We start from the raw sequence: 20,874 nt of genomic DNA, 5'->3' as shown, positions 1-20,874 counted from the left end.
CGTTCGTTCATTCTTTCTTTTAATCAGCAAAGGCTCTGTCAGCCATAAATCTGATTTTTAGATCCATCTTTCTCCTTCTAGGTTTGCTGGAATCTAACTGCTGTTTATTCTTTGTCCCCTTTTTACAGATTGATGTTTGGGGCAAATTTACTTCTGTACACATGAAGACCTCCCTTTGTAATTTCCCTTGGAGATTCTGATGAGGTTTCACTATTAGGACATGAGTGCTTTTGTCATTTTATTTACATAAGCACATCTAGGAAATAGAGCAGATAGTTATTTATTCCCTTCTTATGTTGATGTAAAATCTGATACTTGGCAACTAAAGAAAGAGTGCAGCTCTTCATCTAAATTAGTCTTGCATAACTGGGGTAGAAAAACTGTTGGGTTTTCCCATCCTGAGACCGTTAGTGATTATAGGAGCAACTGCTACCACCAGCTTTTCATCTCCCTAACTTGGTAATACTGAACTTGAGAACTTTTAGAAAGATACATAATTTTTAAAATTCCTCTTTTTTCAAGAAGTGTATTTGCTAGCCTTTTGTTAGCAGCAGCTGATCCCAGATACTGATCTAACTCTAGTCTGGGTGACATTTTCCCTTCTAGGCCCATTTTCCTTAGAAAACTTCCTAGCTTTTGTCATGCCCAAGAATGAAAGCTGCTTTTCCCTGGGAGCTGGTGGAAATTTTTTAGACCAGCTTCTTACTTCCTCTTTTGTAAGTGGTGATGTGCCAGATGCTGGCTACATTAAGGAAACCAGGGAGAAGAAATGGGGAATTCTTGGTATTAGATGTGATTTTTTTTTTCTAATTGTACAGAGTTGTAGAAAGAATGAATAGATTTAACCTAAACTTTATAATAAGCTGTGGAAGGAGGGACTGAGCATAGGGCATTGCTAATGATGTCACATTTTTTAAAAGATGGTTGTGGTATTTGGCTCCTGCTTTAATAGAATGACATATATGTGAGGGTATGTCTGTTTTCCCTACTTGTCAGGTGATAGTGGCCACTTATCTGTAGGTGTTATTTAAAAGGTGCTTGCTAGTACTTGCTTATGTCTCTTCTTCATTATGCTGAAATGATTTCATCACCTTTTGTGGACAAACGTAGTTTACTTGTCTGCACTATACTTCTGCCACCACCCGGTTTTTACTATATTGTTCTCGAGCCTTCCCATAATAAGGATTAATGCATTAGCAGAAAGAAGGATTTTCATGTTTTTGATAGGGAAAAGATCAAAAGCCTTTATTTCTATTTTATATGACCCTGCAGTAGGCAGAACAACATTGTGCCTTAACAGCATTCCTTCTTTTTTTTAAGTCAGGTTTTACTGCTGAAAACATTTGTTGCACTGAGGGCCTGTAGTACTTCTTACTAACAGCAAAGATATATCATTGATAATTTATAGATTTAAAGCATTTTTTTTGCGATGGTATAAAATTAAGAATGTACTGTTAGCTTATATTTTCTTGAGGTTGCTTTTGATTGGCAATGAAAACAATAGTATTGTCATAGCTAAATTTTTCTCACAGTTTTTTTCTTTTTCTTTTCTTCTTCTTCTTCTTTTTTTTTTTTTTTTTGAGACAGGGTCTCACTCTGTCTCCCAGGCTGGAGTGCGGTGGCATGATCTTGGCTCACCACAACCCTCTACCCCAGGGTCAAGTGATTCTCCAGCCTCAGCCTCCCTAGTAGCTGGGATTACAAGTGTGCTTACCATGCCTGGCTAATTTTTGTAGTTTTCGTTTTTTAGTTTTAGTTTAGAGACGGAGTTTTACCATGTTGGCCAGGCTGGTCTAGAACTCCTGACTTCAAATGATCCACCCGCCTCGGCCTCCCAGAATGTTGGGATTATAGGCATGAGCCACCGTGCCTGACTTATTTTTTCATTATATACTTTTTATTTTGGTTTCTCTTCCCCACTTTCATTTCTGAGTTTTTGCTGACAGTGCAGCAACACCTGATAGTATAGGTAAAAAGAGATTTTCCTTGTTTACTTTAAGAGCTTGTGTATTTGCTCTAAGTCTTAGAGTAAGCTTCCCTACTTTAGGAGGATACAATGTTCATAGCTAGTTTTGTACAAATCTGATTTTACCTGGCACAACTTTGTTGGGAAACAGAAACAGATTAAAAACTTTAGTACCAAGAAATTTTGAATAAAGAAGATATTGTTTTGTATGATGTGTGCTGAAAACTTGGCATTTGGTGAATGCTGTGTTTCATATTCTAAGCCTGAAATTGCAGGGCTACATTTTCCTATGATAACTTCCTTTATTTCATCAATACTCTAATAAGGAAATTTGTTTCCCAAGTATTCAAACTTTTTTAAAGGAATTTCTTTGTCTGGCATCTTAGTCTGTGTACTGTTAAAAAAAACATAGGAACCTGTTGATACTTTTTTTTTTTTTTTTACTGTTGGTAAGATTAATTCCTCCTTATGAAATTATAATAATATATATTGTTGAGATAAGGCTCTTCTGATAATATGACAAGTATCAACAAGTACTTCCTTTTGAATCTTTGCCAATTTATTACACTGTGTTTTTAAAAAATTGATTATACCTTCAGTTTGAGCTGGGCACGGTGGCTCACGCCTGTAATCTAGCACTTTGGGAGGCTGAGGCAGGCAGATCACTTGAGGCCAGGAATTCAAGACCAGCCTGGCCAATATGGTGAAACCCTGTCTCTAGTAAAAATACAAAAATTAGCTGGACATGGTGGCACATGCCTGTAATCCAGCTATTCAGGAGGCTGAGGCAGGAGAATTACTTACCCAGGAGGCAGAGGTTTCAGTGAGCCGAGATTGGGCCACTGTAGTCCAGCATGGACAACAAAGTGAGACTCTGCTTTAAAAAAAAAAAAATTGATTATACTTTCAGTTTGAGAAGTATTCAAAATAATTAATTCAAATACCTGAATCTTTGCCCATTATCTGCTACTTTACCACACAATATGTATTGTGTGTGTGTGGATATATATTTCTCTTCAAATCTTCGTAACGTATGATCACAGAAGAATGATATTGAGAAACTCCATCATTAGATTCCTCAGCTCAACAGAGCACCTGGATTTTGGACTTATATTCATTGAGTCATAAACATGGTGCTGTCCTGTTATGTTGTGTCTGTTTGGGGTGCATTGCATAACAATAAATTTGTGAACTCCTATTTGAAAATTGCCAGTTGATTACTGGGCACAATGGCCCACACTTGTAATCTCGGCAAGTTGGGAGGTTGAGTTGGGAGGATCCCTTGAGTCTAGGAGTTTGAAACCAGCCTGGATAAATATAGTAAGACCCTGTCTCTACAGAAAATAAAAATTAGCTGCTTCTGGTAGTGTACTCCTGGAGTCCCAGCTACTTGGGAGGCTGAAATGGGAAGATCACTTGAGCCCAGAAGTTTGAGACCAGCTTGGGCAACATGGCGAAACCCCATCTCTACAAAAAGTGCAAAAATTAGCCAGGCATGGTGGTTTGCAACTGTAGTCCCAGCTACTCTGGAGACTGAGGTGGGAGTATCACTTGAGTCTGGGAGGCAGAGTTTGCAGTGAGCTGAGATCATGCCACTGAACTCTAGCTTGGGCAACAGAGCAAGACCGTGTCTCAAAAAAAAAAAAAAGAATTTACTTTAACTGTGCTTAAAAAGATTGAGAGCAAAGAGGGCAGTTTTCCTTTGTTAACATGTTAATCTTTTTCCCTATTTGGTTTTTGGGGCCTCAGGATAATGAAGCTTTCAGAAGTGTCTTATGAAGCAGTTGAGTATTGACCAAGATGTTGACATTCATCATCATGATGCCTTCATCTGGAAATCCATTCTCAATTTTTTCGTTTCCTATAGTGATTCAGGTTTTAGAAAGCTTTGGTCACAGTAGTAATTCTTAGGTCTAACAGAAAAAGAGCATAGCAATTGCAAATGTTTAATATTCAGTGCATGACTCCTTGCCAAAAATATAAAACTACCCAGAGTAGCTATGATACTTTTTCTTTTCATATTTAAAAATCACTTATATGTACTCAGACATAATGTATCTTGAAATAGGTTGAAAGGCTTTGAATATAGCAGTAGAACTGCCCCTTCTGCTCCCTCAAACAGGTGCATGGTGTCCCTTTACTTCACCTACTGAGTCCAAAGCATTTCTCTGTACTTGCCACCTTAGTGAGATTTGGCATGGTTGAAATGTTATTTTCATGGATAAATATTCTATGTTTTAAAATGCCATTTATGTAAAATTATATTTTATGCTCTATGAAGTTATCAAAGAAAAAAATATACTTCCCAACCCTTAGTCATATCTGTCTCTCTTATGTATAAGCTTTTAATTAGCTGTTTGTTTTGGATATTGGCTGGAACTTTAGAAGAGGAGTGGTTCATTTTGGGCATAATTTGAATTTCTCTTCCAGAACTTTATAGCTTTTCCATTCTAGCTCATTTTATGGTGGATGCTTGGTTGTCCTCCTGTCATCTATTCCTTGAACTTGTCTTATCAAGCGAAGTTGCATAGCAGCAATTTTGGTAGTAGACTGGCTGCATTCCAGGATTGCATGGGTAATCCTGTCTTGACATTTAATGAGCTGATGAAAACGACTCAAAAACGGGATGTAATGTCTGTAGAAGATTTGCCATTACCTCTTCTTTGTGCAGATAATGTTATGGTTAACCCACATCTATTTCCTGTTGTAGCCTATATTCTTACTGTGGTTTAGAATATTTCGGAATGCCTCAGAGTGTTAAACCAATACCACAGTGTGGTCAAAGCAGCTGAAACCACTGGAGACTCTGGTTCAGATTTGGAGTTAGATTTTAAAAGTGACAGAAGCCTAATTTCAGTTTAACTAATTAAACCACTCTGAGGTAATACAGTGAAGCACACCTTTAAGAGTTGCCAGATTTAATTAACATTGGTGCAGTTTTTAAAACGTAAGTGTAATCTTTTGGAATTGCCTAAATGGTTCATTTGTCCTGGGTTCAGAATATACAAATAAGCTTTTGTCAGGATTTGTGTTATTTTAAACATAAGATGCTTAAAGCTGTATTTATAGACCTAGTAACCTGTCCAAAACTTTTACAGCAATATGAGAAATGGCATAATGATTTCTTAAGACAGAGCAACATATTCTTGTTTCACTATGGTATTTGTGCCCAATAGAAGAAGATTGTTTGGCTGGTACATGAGAAATATTTAGCAGAGAAGCCTGTTTTCTAATAGTGTCACCTCTTCTACAAAAGTAATTGAAGGAAACATTTCAGAAAGTAGTTATTGGACTTTTTGCGAAGGAAAATACATTATCTGTGTGTTTAGATGCAAAGTCTCACTGTCAGATTTTGTTTAAGCTGGTTATCCCTTAATCTCTTCAGAGGATCCTTATAATTCCTTTCTATATCATATTAACAACAAAAATGATAACAGCATTTATTAATAATAGTAATTGTCATCATCATCATTATTCCCGTGTCCTTAGACTTGCTCCTTAGCTTTTTCTCTTCATTTTTTAAGAATTATGAAAAATGTCAGAGTATGGAAAGCAGAGTAAAGACGACCTTGAACTACCCAGTTTTAACCATTGTTAGTACATGTTTGATGTAGAATGCAGCCCATCTTAAGTGGGAGGGCTAAGGAGATGGCAGAAGTGGGTTCTCTAATAATATACCTATGGTCTTAATGCTTCCTTTTTGAAAGAGCCTAAAAGAAATGAAAGAATCAGGTCTTTGTCGCTCCTCTTAACCTCTCGGCTAGTGTCATATATGTATACTTGCAAATGTGACAAGAAGAAAAAAGTAGTTTGTATTTTTTTCATCACAGACTGTGTTTTTTTGTGTGTGTGTGAAGTAATTTTAACTTCATATTAGAATTAAGTAGTATATAGCTAGGAGGAAAGGAAGACCAAATGAAAGACATTTGTTTGAAGCTTTACTGAGCCTGATGAATCTGCGGTAAGCATGAAAGTGACAGGTAGCGGACAGTGATCTAAACTAAAAAAGGAGCCAATTAATTTTATTATAGGCTGTATATAGTCACCACTCTGAAGACTCTAATCCAGCACAGTGCAGTATATAGCCACTAGCTACGTGTGGCTCTGCAGAACTTAAAATGTGCCTAGGTTGAATTGGGATGTGCTTTAATTGTAAAACACATACTAAGAAGACCTATTGTATTTAAAAAAAAAAACACCATAGATGCCATTAATAAAATTGTTAATATTGATTGCATGTTGAGATAAAAGAATTTTGGATGTATTAGATTAAATAAAGTATATTAAAATTCTGTCTACTGTTCTGTACTGTTTTTGAGATGGAGTCTCACTCTTTTACCCAGACTGGAGTGCAGTGGTGCAGTGTCAGGTTGCTGCAACCTCCACCTCCCAGGTTCAAGTGATACTCCTGCCTCAACCTCCTGAATAGGTGGTTGTGAACCACCGCTCCTGGCATGTTTTGTATTTTTTAGTATGACTACTAGAAAGTTTTAAATGGACACATATGGCATACATTTGTGGCTTGTGTTGTTTTTCTCCTGGACAGCACTGTTTTAGATCCAAACCTATTGTAAAAACTTCCACAGATGAGAAAAAGGAGATCGGGAATTAAAGGAAACAGTATGCTTACAAAATGAGGTTTAAAAAAAAAATCTTTAATAAATCTTAATTACATTACTTAATTTGAAATAGACATGAATTGATAGATCTTGCTTTTGTGTTTACTTCATTATCAAAAAAAAGGCCTTTTAGTTTTTGCTTTTACAGTGAGAGAACAAGGAATGGTTAGAAAGGACTAGTGCCCAATTGGGTACAGGTAACCACATCATTAGTTGTGGCTTCTCAGGAACTATTTGGAGTTCCTCGCCACTGTGCCATTCTTTTTTGTTGTTGTTTGTTTGTTTGTTTTATGAGATGGAGTCTCATTCTGTTGTCCAGGCTGGTATACAGTGATGCTGTCTCGGCTCACTGCAACCTCTGCCTTCCAGGGTTCAAGCGATTCTCCTGCCTCAGCCTCCCGAGTAGCTGGGACTACAAGTATGTGCCACCACTCCCGGCTTATTTTTGTAGTTTTAGTGGAGACGGTGTTTCACCATGTTGGCCAGGCTGGTCTTGAACTCCTAACCTCAGGTGATCTCCCCACCTCGGCCTCCCAAAGTGCTGGGATTACAAGTGTAAGCTACCACGCCTGGCCCACTATGCCATTCGTAATACCTTCATTGTTAATACCTTTATTGACCTTCTTATACTTTCATCGCAGTTTTCATTTGTTGTCGTTTCAGCAAATGTTTTTGAAGACCTTTTTCTTTTCAGTGTTTCCTTTGCTTGCTTCTTCCTGAGACCCTTGCTTGTATCTAGAGCAGCATTAACACTGATCCAAACTCCAGTTTTGTCAAGGGACTGAAGAGAAGATGAGCAAAGCATTTCTGCTCTATAATCCTTTATCTGTAATCCGGAAATCCAAGGAGCTCTGAAAACCAAATGCTGCTTTTGTTAATTCATTGGGTGGAAATCCTGACCTGAACCAGTGTGAGACTATTTGTAGTCATTATCCCACACTGCAGGCATACTTTTATTTTTTTAATTAATTCCTTTTTTTCCTGAGACAGAGTTTTGCTCTTCTTGCCCAGGCTGGAGTACAGTGGCGTGATCTCGGCTCACTGCAACCACTGCCTCCCGGGTTCAAGTGATTCTCTTGCTTCAGCCTCCTGAGTAGCTGCTGGGATTACAGGCGTTAGCCACTATGCCCGGCTAATTTTTGTCTTATAGTAGAGACGAGGTTTCACCATGTTTGTCAGGCTGGTCTCGAACTCCTAACCTCAGGTAATCTGCCCACCTCAGCCTCCCAAAATGCTGAGATTACATACGCGAGGCACCGTGCCTGGCCATCGTTTATTGCAGAAATATTAATGTGTTTGGCAATAAGGTGCTGCCCTGGACTCAAGTAGATGTGGTGTACTATGTGCATTGTGTTAACCTTTCTTAAAAAACAAAAACACAAACCACAGTCTGAATTCAGGAATACAACTGATGCTGACTTCCAGATAAGGGATTTCGGACCTCTCTTGCCATCTCAAAGAAATTGAAAATATTTTGCTAACCATAATTCTATATTTATTTATTTCATAATTCTACATTTAAAATATTTATGTTTAACACAACCTGACCAGAGTGACAGAGGTAAATGAAATGTTTCTGAAATACATGTTTATCGTGTCAGTCTTCTTAAAGTACTTTTAGAAGCTTCTTATTTTCTGTAATTCTCCTTATCTTGGAATTTAATACCTGACATAGGGTGGTATCTGCTTGATGCTGTATCCTTTGAGTCCCCCTTGTGTTCCTTCTGCCTCAGTCAAGGCATTTCTTTCAAAGTCAAACACATTATATGCATCCTTGGCTTTGCTATCCCTTAACTTATATCATTTCTTTTATTCTGGAAAATCCTTTTCTCTTGCTCTTTGTCAAAATTCTAATTCTTCAAGATTAATTTCAACTCCTACTATTTCCTCAAGTTTTTCCTGATTACTTACAGACCAGAGAAGATATATGTGTGTGATTTTAATGTAAATATCATTTACCTCCCCAATTAGATGGTAATACCTTAGCTGGAAGAGGCTCAGTTCTAAACCTCTCAGTGTTCATCATGTCTATCATGGTGGTTTGCATTTACTAGATGTCTTTACCAATGTTTGATTTGCGGGGACGTGGATTAGGGGTCTGGTAGGGCAGCAAAAGTGTACTCCTATGAAACTGTCAAATATTTGCTCTTTTTTGTTGGCGTTTTAGTTACTTTATATCTAACTGGCAAAAGTAAACAATGAAAATGGGAGTAAGAAACAGGAGCCTGTAGCTGTGTAGTTTCTCATAATTTCAGGATATATAAATGTCTCTTGGTTTTTACCTTCAGTTTAACAGTGAGTAGTAGTTTGGTCTTTTATTTCCATGTATTCTTTTATATTTATATATTTTTATTTTGAAGCACTACATTAAATAATTAAATACGATCATTTAGCTGTTTACATTTAGGAACTAAAGCATTTTAATAAAATGATTTGAAAAGGCAGGAACAAGTGTTTACCAGATAGTGCACCTATTATATATCTAATACTGTGCTGTATATTTAGCATCATTTTATTTGATCCTTAATGAATTCAGCAGTGGCTGTGGCTCTGTCCCTATTTTATTTGTGAGAACTTGCTTAACGGTACCCACTGAGTGATAAACCTTGTATTTGAAATACAAATCTATTTGTGCCACAGTATATTTGATGATCATGAGAGATTTTTAGAGAACAGAATAATGAAGGGAAACTGCCAAATAGAAGATGCAGACTTATGTGAGCTAAAAAGGTCTTGGAATTGTGGCATTTATTTTTCTCACAGTGATTTTTAATTTCATTCTTCTTTTTGTTTCTTTTTGAAAATTGTTTGCCTGTGCTGGAGTTACCTAGGCTGGAGTGCAGTGACTTGATCATATAGCTCACTGTAGCCTCAAACTTCCAGACTCAAGCAATCTACCTGCCTTAGCCTCCCGACTAGCTAGGACTACAGGCTCATCCAATGGTGCCTAATTTTTCTGTATTTTCTGTAGAGACAGGGCCTTGCCATTTTGTGCAGTCTGGTCTTGAACTCCTGGGCTCAAGTAATTCTCCTACCTTGGCCTTCCAAAGTGCTGGAATTATAGGCATGAGCCACCATATCCAGCCCCATTTTTCTAATTCATACTTAATCCATCTTTTGTTTAAGCTATTTATTTATCAAAATAAAAATGTTGTAGAGTGATATAGCTGAAAGAGAAAAGATTTTCTTAGTTGATTCTGTAATCGTTTTGAAGTAGAAATGTTAGTGTTATTGTTTAAAAGTTTAATTTTGGGCATCTAGTTTATACTTTTACATTAGCAAATTTTAATAGGAAGGCCAATATTTGAATGTAGGGATCAGCAAAATTAGTGTAATTTATTAAATGTAAGATAATGCAAAATAGGGTAGAACTAAAACTAAGAATAAAACCAAATCAGGCATATTTTAATATACCACAAACTTTTAAGAAAGTAATATTTTAGTGTTGTGTAATACAGAATGTGTATCACTCTGTGTTGGATAGGATGATTGAACTGCCCCCTTTAGGAGAACGTAGGTTCACTATTGAGTATATGACATTTTAAATTAGGTAGCAGTACATGTTCCTGGAGATTCAGCTGGAAATGCTGCAATAGAAACTGAGAAGACCTTCTTCTGTTCTGAAATATGGAGCAAGCCTTCCAAAGTCCCAGTGTTCAGATCCCCATCTGAGACCATTTCTGCCTGTATGCTAGGCAAATTAACCTTTAGAAATGTTATTTCATACTAAAAACATGTACATGTGAACAATATCTGCTCCTACCCATCCCCAAAAGGTATCAGATATAATTTTATATGCAAATATTAGTTATATTATGCCAGTAAAGGTATTCCAAGTAAGTCAACACTGAATAGTGCGTGGTGAATGCACTGTGAATGCAGTATGAATGCCAGAGTGAATTTAATAATGTCCAACTATCAATATTAGGTAGTTGGAAAGAGAAGGTACATCCTCGTTAGATGCAGAGAGGGTGTCATATAATCCACATACTTTTGTGATTGTAATCTCAGGAGTGAGAGATTTATTAAGATCCCTTTTATCTGTTTTTTGCTGTTACTGACAACAGCAAAATAAAAAGCATGCTAAGTGGCGATTCCTCAAGGACCTAGAAATAGAAATTCCATTTGACCCAGCAATCCCATTACTGGGTATATATCCAAAGGATTATAAATCGTTCCACTATAAGGACACATGCACACGAATGTTCATTGCAGCACAGTTTACAATAGCAAGGACCTGAAACCAACCCAAATGCCTATCGATGATAGACTGGACAGGAAAAATGTGGCACATATACACCATGGAATATTATGCAGCCATCAAAAACGATGAGTTCTCATCCTTTATAGGGACATGGATGAACCTGGAAACCATCATTCTCAGCAAACTGACACAAGAACACAAAATCAAGCATCGCATGTTCTCACTCATAGACGGGTATTGAACAATGGGAACACATGGACACAGGGAGGGGAGCACTATACACTGGGGTCTGTTGGGGGGGAGTTGGGGGGACAGCAGGGGGTAGGGAGTTGGGGAGAGATAGCATGGGGAGAAATGTCACATATAGGTGAAGAGGAGGAAGGCAGCAAATCACACTGCCACGTATGCACCTATGCAACAACCTTGCATGTTTTTCACATGTACCCCAAAACCTAAAATGCAATTAAAAAAAAAAAAGCATGCTAAGTGAAAAGAGTCCTGAAAAAGACATCAACTCTGTTTATAAGCTGTGTTTCCTTGCATAAATCTCAGTTTCCATAGGCAAAGCTCTCAGGTTAAAGTAAAATATGTTATAAACAAAATATATGATAAAATAATGTATGTGAAGGTACTATTATAGTTTGAAAACGTGCAAACTTAAGGTGATGATACCGTATTTTTAATTTTGCCACAGTCATTTAATAGAAGAGTTGCATAATCTAAAGGCGCCAGAATTTTTGGAAGGAAGAGAAATATGAAATTTGGGGGGGTGGTTGGGAAGTGGTCAAATAGAGGCTCATATGGAATATTTGAAATCATTCTTATGAAATCATCATGTTGTAATTTTGAGAAAGCATTGAAATAGGAATACCAAGATAACTCTTGGGATTTTTATACAACAGGTAGTTGGATTTGTCATTTTTACGTGAAGAATAAATACATACTTCATCCTCTCTCTTTTGAATTTAAACCTGAAGGTTATAAATACTGATGGCACTGGGAGACGAGTATTAGTGGAAGACAAAATTCCTCACATATTTGGATTTACTTTGTTGGGTGACTACGTTTACTGGACTGACTGGCAGAGGCGCAGCATTGAAAGAGTACATAAACGAAGTGCAGAGAGGGAAGTTATCATAGATCAGCTGCCTGACCTCATGGGCCTAAAGGCCACAAATGTTCATCGAGTGATTGGTAAGTAACTCCAAAGCTTTCTTAGTAATGGAAACCAGGAATGGAAAAAGATGGAGATAGTCAGCAGTGTAAATTATTGATGTTTTGTGGCAATTTAGAAACCCCTCCTCCTTTTTTTTTTTTTCTTTTAAACTGAGAAGGGACCTTTTAAATGTTGATTTACTACTCTGGTTACCCAGTTTGAATTGAAGGGCTCAATCCACATGCACAGGCACATGCATACCTTCATCAAAAGAATTCAGTCCGATTGCATGAATAATGTACCTTATTTTAAAGCTTACTATGGATATAAAAGGAAAATATTTCACCATGCTTTTACTCCCTGTTAATCTGTATATTGCTTGTTTGTGACATTAGAATTGAAATTCGAGATTGGGAGCAGACATAATCATAGGCATTTGTGAACTGTATGCTCAGTAATTTAAAAGTGAAAATATGTTGAATGTGTCAATGTGTGTGTCCTTCTATGCCCTTTTATAATTAATCTTTTAGGTTCCAACCCCTGCGCAGAGGAAAATGGGGGATGTAGCCATCTCTGCCTCTATAGACCTCAGGGCCTTCGCTGTGCTTGCCCTATTGGCTTTGAACTCATTAGTGACATGAAGACCTGCATTGTCCCAGAGGCTTTCCTTTTGTTTTCACGGAGAGCAGATATCAGACGAATTTCTTTGGAAACAAACAATAATAATGTGGCTATTCCACTCACTGGTGTCAAGGAAGCTTCTGCTTTGGATTTTGATGTGACAGACAACCGAATTTACTGGACTGATATATCACTCAAGGTTAGCAAAAGAATTTTAATATTAAATCTAGGAACTAAAAGGGAGAACTTCTAGAATTTCTGAATCTTCATGCCATGACCTACTTCCCTCATTGCTTGACAGTCAGAGTTCACCAAAAACCTTTAAGGTTTTGTTTTTTGAGTGTGTTTTGTTTGTTTGTTTGTTTGTTTGTTTTTTGAGACGGGGTCTTGCTCTGTTGCCCAGGCTGGAGTGCAGCAGCATGATATCGGCACACTGCAACCTCTGCCTCCCAGGTTCAAGTGATTCTTCTGCCTCAGCTCCCTGAGTAGCTGGGACTAGCAGGCACGTGCCACCACGCCCAGCTAATTTTTGTATTTTTAGTTGAGACAGAGTTTCACCGTACTGGCCAGGCTTGTCTCAAACTCCTGACCTTGTAATCCACCTACCTTGGCCTCCCAAAGTGCTGGGATTACAGGCATGAGCCACCATGCCCAGGCCAAAACCCTTAAGTTTTTAAGTGAAGGGAAAGGCCCATTCAGTATTTTATTAGATGCTTTTTAATACAAGATACTTTGCCAGAGTTTGTTAAACTGCAAGCCGTAGTCTTCCTCTACTTTCTTCCGTTTGAAAATGATGAATGACATTTTCTGCAATTAGCTGAGTAAGAAAATGTGTTATTCACATAAAATGGCTATCGATTTACTTTAAACAAAAAGTCTTGATTTACTTTAAACAAAGTTTTAGGGCCTGACTGAGGCGGAAAAGGCCTATAATGGGTTATTCTTTATTTTCTTCTTCCTAGAATAGTTACTGAAAAGAATACCAGGATGGTCAAAGAGAGGAAGCTCTAGACCTATAAATCTGAAGAATAATCTTTTCTTCTTCCAGATTGTTTAGGGCTTGTTTCAGATAACTTGTGTAAACTTTTTTGTAATATGCGAAAACATGGGGTATTGGAGTCAGAGTTGGATTCTAATGGTGTTCAGTTAAATTTATTAAGTGAATAAATGAAATCAATCTTGGTTTGCATCAGGTGATCTTCTAAATTTCCTCATCTTGAAAATAGGGGGGTGGCCAGGTGTGGTGGCTCATGCCTGTAATCCCAGCACTTTGGTAGGCTGAGGCAGGAGGATCACCTGAGGTCAGGAGTTTGAGACCAGCCTCGCCAACATGATGAAATCCTGTCTCTACTAAAAATACAAAAATTAGCTGGGTGTGGTGGTGCACACCTGTAATCCTAGCTACTCAGGAGATTGAGGCACAAGGATCACTTGAACCTGGGAGGTGGAGGTTACAGTGAACCGCGATCATGACACTGCAGTCTAGCCTATGTGACAGAGTGAGACTCCATCTCAAAAAAAAAAAAAGAAAAACCAAAAAAGAAAATAAGGGTAATGCCATACTTGCAGGACTATTGTATTGAATGAGAAAATCTGTGGACACAAAGTACTTAGGATAGTACTTTATAAGACATAGTATCTATGATTAGTTTGAAATATTATTTTTTAAAATTTTATGAGCTATAAATGGTAGTATGATAACAGTTAACATTCATTTTATATGTTAGGGATTATGAGTTGGCATATCTTAAGCACCTTTAGAAAATTGAATACTAGGCAGGATCTGTAGCATTGTGGTCACAGGTTTCCACTTGATTACTGATAAATTTTAAAAGTCATTCTGCTGTTAGAACCAAATTTTTGGTTCTTTAGCATTTTAAAATTTCCCCTGAATTGGCAATAAAACTTGAAGTTGCATTTCTTAGAGATTGACATCAAATTTTTCTATACTTTCAAGTTATGTGAATTTTATTAGGAAATAGTATGCCTCTTGGCCCTTCTGGATCCTCTTGCCCCTGACGAAAACCAAACCAAACCTTCTTTCTGGATAGAGTTTAAACTTGTGCTATGTGACTTAGTTGTTCATTGTATTTTGCAGACCATCAGCAGAGCCTTTATGAATGGCAGTGCTCTGGAACACGTAGTAGAATTCGGCTTGGATTATCCAGAAGGCATGGCAGTAGACTGGCTTGGGAAGAACTTGTACTGGGCAGACACAGGAACAAATCGAATTGAGGTGTCAAAGTTGGATGGGCAGCACCGACAAGTTTTGGTGTGGAAAGACCTAGATAGTCCCAGAGCTCTAGCATTGGACCCTGCCGAAGGGTAAACAGCTTTACGTGTTCATTCTTTGCAACTACAGTGTACATTTTGGGAAAGATTGCATAGTTATAGATGATATCTTAGTGTCTTAATACTTATTAGGAATCTGACAACTAAATGACAGATGAACTTTTAAAAAAATCATTAATTGAGATTTTGCTGATTTGAATAAATACTAGCTAATTTTACTTTGGTCATAATTAACTTTAGATGAAGAAAGAGGGGAATGGATTAATAATCACATGTTACTGATGAGTATATTGATATGTTAGGTATATATACCAACAGGTATTATCCATCTATAGTTGCTTGCACTTCTTCCCAGTATGCTAGATTCCAAACCTATTGAAGTAAACACGCTGAAACAAATATTATGAGCTGAGGAAAAACTACATTTAAAAAGCTTTATTTTGGAGTGTTTATTAATTCAAAATGGATAGTTTAGTTTGATCATATTATAAACTGGCAGTAGCTTTGGTGTTACAAGATAGACTAAACTGTTTACAACATGATGTTTTTCAAGGGCGGTGTTCCTTTTTACAAGAGTCAGCAAATTTTTTAAAGCCAGCAGTTAAGAAATCTGAAATTTGAGGAAACATTCCACTTTTAAAAGAAGTCAACAGGCCGGGCGTGGTGGCTCATACCAGCACTTTGGGAGGCCAAGGCAGGTGGATCACAAGGTCAGGAGTTTGAGACCAGCCTGGCCAACATGATGAAACCCCGTATCTATAAAAAATACAAAAAAAATTAGCCAGGTGTGGTGGCATGTGCCTGTAGTCCCAGCTACTTGAGAGGCTGAGGCAGGAGAATTGCTTGAACCCAGGAGGTAGAGGTTGCAGTGAACCGAGATCGCACCACTGCCCTCCAGCCTGGGCGACAGAGCCAGACTCCACCTTAAAAAAAAAAAAAGTGTATACATATAAATACGTTTACTATATTTGTAATTTACAATAGTTTCCCTGAAATCACATTGATTCCATTATTAGCTAGTAATTCATCTAGTTAGAAGGCCGTTGTCAAGACAGCTTTTCTGCACTGACATAGATTGTGGTGATTTTTGCTCTAACATTAGCTGCCAGACAGATAAATCTAATAGTTAGGACTAAAGACTCTAGTATTGGTTGGTGCTGGCAAATGTGAAATTTTCTCACTGTTGTTTCTCTTTGGCTCTTGTGGTGTGCACATGCCTGTCAGCTGACAAGTGGAAATGTATATAAACCCAGGATACCTTCAGTTTTCAGGAAAGCATGTTCATACATTGTTACCAAGTCAGTCATCAGCTGACAGGCTGATGAGTGAATGTCTATCCTCAGGTATTTCATGAGAGCCGGCACGTGAAGTGCTTTTTTAGTTCCAGTATTCAAGAGTCTCAAAAACTAGCACCTCATACTTGAAAGGGCGTTTGGTCAAGGATTAGGTTCTAGTTCTAGCTCTGTCATGTAACTGGCTTGAAGACATTAGATAAATCATTCACATTTCTTGTAGTGTTTTGGCCTCTTCATCTATTAAAAAAGCCTGTACTGTAGGATTGCTGTAAGATTAAAGTGCAAAACTCAAAAAAGGAAAATAAAAGCAAAATAATTATTCTAAAATTTCAGAGATTATAGTGGTAGTGGACACATCAAGCAATGATTTGTTGTTCTTATCATATAGTATGCTCCCTTAGACCGTATGACCAAATACATTTTCGAGCTTTGCTCTTGACTTCAGTTAAAGGCTTAGTATTTATACTTACCTTTTATGTACTTCTGCAGCTTATTTTGAGGATGAGTTGATTATACAAGTCAACAAGTAAGTTCAGCATATTGAAAACTCAAATTACTTAATATTCATAAATACATAAAAATATTTTACTCAGAAGTGAACAAGAGTCTGAGACCAGAGGGAGCTTTAAACCTTTGTTGTTTTTTTGAATATTAGTTTTATAAATGCCAGTGCTGCAATAAACTGTTGGTTTATTTCCAGTTCCTAAGTTTGGATGGAACAAATTTATTGGAAAGACTCAGGAAAGCTGACTCACTTCCTTTTTGGGATATGGAAAAAAATACTTAGTTTAGGGTGCCAAAATAATTGAAAGCATTGTAGCCATGATTTTGTTTTACCCATTTCCTTGATTTGCCATATGTTTTCTTTAAATTTATTTAGTTACTATGCATGAATATGACCTTCCCCCAGATAATAAAAAATGAAATGTTAAATATCTATTGTTTTGAATTTAGATTTATGTATTGGACTGAATGGGGTGGAAAACCTAAGATAGACAGAGCTGCAATGGATGGAAGTGAACGTACTACCTTAGTTCCAAATGTGGGGCGGGCAAACGGCCTGACTATTGATTATGCTAAAAGGAGGCTTTATTGGACAGACCTGGACACCAACTTAATAGAATCTTCAAATATGCTTGGTAAGCTTTACTACTTTTTACTCAGACAGACAGTATATTCTTTCCATGTAAAAATTTTTGGCTGCTATTTATCATTGGTTAGATACTTTGAATACAACTTCATATGAATGTGTCCATTCTTCTTCTGTTTTGGAATTGTATTGTTTATTATTATTAATAGTGATCCAGGTACTTGGATTCATCTCTTTATTATGTAAAAGTTTCATTGTTATCGGGCTTGTAATGAAATTTATAACTCCCTAGATACCCCTGAAAGGACTTTTTGTACCAGTAAAATATGTATATTTTCATCTTTTTCTCCTATAGTTCAAGAAGGAAAAATGAACTATAGACCCTTACATAGAGAAAATAAAACCACATTTAAAGTAGACCACTTCCAAGAATTTTAGGAAACCTAGTGATTCATAGCAGGAATATAAGTTTGAAGCATGGGGTCAGACTGCACATGGATTGATTTCAGAGAACTGGTCTGGTTTTAGAATTGCTTTTAAATACATTATTCTATTTTAAATTGCTTACAAATATGTTTTATGTTAGATTTTTTTTTTTTTTTTTTTTTTTTTGCCAACAAGACACTTGTATTCTCACATGTTTCATCACACTGCTTCTCCCTGTCTACTGCCTTTCCGAAAATAGGACTCAACCGTGAAGTTATAGCAGATGACTTGCCTCATCCTTTTGGCTTAACTCAGTACCAAGATTATATCTACTGGACAGACTGGAGCCGACGCAGCATTGAGCGTGCCAACAAAACCAGTGGCCAAAACCGCACCATCATTCAGGGCCATTTGGATTATGTGATGGACATCCTCGTCTTTCACTCCTCTCGACAGTCAGGGTGGAATGAATGTGCTTCCAGCAATGGGCACTGCTCCCACCTCTGCTTGGCTGTGCCAGTTGGGGGTTTTGTTTGTGGATGCCCTGCCCACTACTCTCTTAATGCTGACAACAAGACTTGTAGTGGTAAGCTGCATTTCCCTCCAAAGCAAGCTAGAATTAGAGAAAGCAACATTTTCAAAGTACTTTAGTGTATGTTCTTTCTAAAGTAAAACATTTTGGAAATCCAGAAGAGGTTATTTGTTTAGTTAAATGGTAGGGGAATGCAAGTTTTTGTTACTTACTACTTGTTTGATGATAGCAATTTGATGTTATAGAAAAATTAAGTCTTAGGCTGGTGCTTTGTCTTATGTCCATAATCCCAACACTTTGGGAAGTTAAGATGGGAGGGTTGCATAAGCTCAGGAGTTCAAGACCAGCCTAGGCAATATAGCAAGACCTTGTCTCTACAAAAAATAAATTAGCTGAGGTGGTGGTGCACACCTGCAGTCTCACCTGCTCAGGAGGGTGAGATGAGAGCATCACTTGGTCCCAGGAGATTGAGGCTGCAGTGAGCCATGATCACATCACTACACTCCAGCCTGGGTGACAGAGAGAGACTCTTTCATTAACAAAAGGAAAAATTAAGTCTTTTACCCTTGGATGTTAAATGTTAAGTGTAAAATTTGCATAGTGTCAAGCATCATATTTATTTATTATAAAGGAAGGGAAGAGCAGTACAAACAGTAAAACAGAGAATCCTAAAACACAACTTACTTGTCCTTTGAAGTGCATAGAATAGGACAATCATAAAAATTTTAAATGTTTAACAGGCAATACAGAAAATGCATATGAGAGCATGTGACACAGTATAAAGTAATAGTTGATAGAAAACTAAAGAGAACATGCTATGAACATAGTAGGCAGTTGCAATTTAATTGAAGCTGTTACTAGATCTTTTCACTCAGTCCTGAATCTAGATTTTTTTGTGTGTGACTCCCTCATCTCCTGATTTTTAAATACCGGCAAGTACACACACACACTAATAACAAAGTATGTAACAAAACATTGTCAGCTAGGGGAAACCTGGTTTATAACTTAAATATATATTTGAAGGCCCATTTCTTGGTGGATAGACAAGAACAAATTGGTAGATATGATTAAGAAATAAGTAGATTAGATCAGAGAGAGTAGATTATGGAAGAAGTAGGGTTTGGGTCAATATGGTGGAAGTAACAAACTGCTAAGGATATTTGAAATAATTAACTATCGACATGACTTTCTTTTGTGCTTGAGAGAATGTGTCAGAAATCCCATAGGAAAAATTTGGTCTATTCTGATGCCAACTTCAGTTGTGAAAGAGAAAGAACACAAGCATATAGTGGAATGATTAAGAGGTTATACTTTGGAATCTCTGCCACACATTAGCTTTTTGCTTTACACAAATTAATAAATTCTTTAAGCCTTAATTGTTTCTCATTGGTAAAATTGGAATAATAATAGTAACTGCTGTGTAGGGTTGTTGTTGTGAAGATTAAAGATGATACATGATCTGAATTTCTGAGGAGAAAAACCAGTATCAGGGAAGTCAGTTAGACCAGTGTGGTAATGCAGGTAGACCTGGACAATAGTGGTGGCAGCAGCATGTTTGTTGATGAAGAGAAGTTGATGGATTCAAGATATATTTTGAAGCCGGAACAAGCAGAAGTTATTAATGAGTTCCATGTGGGAAAGAAAGGGAGGAAGCAAGGATGACCTCTATTATGTGTCATAGATGATGGACTATAATCAGAGAAGAGACATGTGGTTGGAGATACTAAGTTTGGAATTGCCAGGATATATTTAAAATGAATGAGGTTACCTAAAGAGAAGGTGTAGTGCAAGAGCCAGCAACTTTCTCAGGCTTTGTGGGTGTTTAGGCTGTCACACCTGCTGAACTCTGCACAGCTTTCACCGCGGTAATGCAAGAGCAGCCTTAGGCAGTACATTTTGAAAATGGAAGTGGCTGAATTCTAGTAAAACTTTATTACAGAAACAGGCAGCAGGCCAGATTTGACTTGTGGGCCATAACCCCCATCAGGCCATAACTCCCCATGATGGAGAGAAAAGAAGGCAGTTGGTAAACTGTGCGACTCTGGTTGAGGAGGGGATGTTCACAAAGAACACTGAGAAGTAGCAACCAGAGAGGTAAGAGGAAAAGCAGGAGAAAATAGAGGCATGGAAGACAGAGATAAGGTTGTTTCAAAAATGAACTCTATTGAATGCTGTGAAGTTGAGTCAGGGACAGTGACATATATAGACATCTCTTTTGAGAAGGTTGGCTTTGAATGGAAGGAGAAAATGAGGTAATAATGGAGGAAGGAGGTAAAAGAATACAGAACGACTGTTTGAGATTACCGTCTTAGCTGCTTATACCCGTGCTTATTGGTTAGAGAAATTACTGCTGAGTGTCCCTAATATCTTGTCTGTTAGCTGCATTTCTGAGATACATCAGCAGTGTTTCAAGAGGCTTCTTACTTTTTATAATGAGTACTTATATTTATAAAGATGTATTCGATTCCAAGGCATATTATAAGAGTTTAACACAAAACACTTGCCCTTAAAATTTTTCTAACATTGTGTAATTTACTCCTTGACCTGTTACAAAAGGTAAATCAGATCATGTTTCTGTGCTTAAAAACCTTACAATGGCTCCCCATTTCACACAGAATAAAAACCCAGTTCTTACAATGGCCTGCTGGGTCCTAATGACCTACACCCCGCATT

The 20,874-nt window shown here is 37.4% G+C and overlaps 1 protein-coding gene across 5 annotated transcripts in view; it reads left to right on the top strand.

Annotated features, from left to right (window-relative positions):
• The window catches only part of LRP6 (LDL receptor related protein 6), a 153,011-nt gene that overhangs the window by 89,519 nt on the left and 42,618 nt on the right, over window positions 1-20,874 (top strand). For all 5 annotated transcript variants that reach the window (XM_064377678.1, XM_064377675.1, XM_064377677.1 and 2 more), the window contains 5 exons: window positions 11,767-11,983; window positions 12,476-12,765; window positions 14,665-14,891; window positions 17,108-17,292; window positions 17,929-18,255. In XM_064377678.1, coding sequence (XP_064233748.1) covers window positions 11,767-11,983; window positions 12,476-12,765; window positions 14,665-14,891; window positions 17,108-17,292; window positions 17,929-18,255 — 1,246 coding nt within the window. The remainder of the gene's footprint in view (window positions 1-11,766; window positions 11,984-12,475; window positions 12,766-14,664; window positions 14,892-17,107; window positions 17,293-17,928; window positions 18,256-20,874) is intronic.

The sequence above is a fragment of the Aotus nancymaae genome, unplaced genomic scaffold (genome assembly GCF_030222135.1).
Source record: "Aotus nancymaae isolate 86718 unplaced genomic scaffold, 86718_ANA_hifiasm-v0.15.2.pri h1tg000016l, whole genome shotgun sequence".
In the NCBI taxonomy this organism is placed as follows: Eukaryota; Metazoa; Chordata; class Mammalia; order Primates; family Aotidae; genus Aotus; species Aotus nancymaae.
The sequence above is the reverse complement of the archived record's forward strand: the minus strand, read 5'-3'. Positions and strand labels throughout refer to the sequence as shown.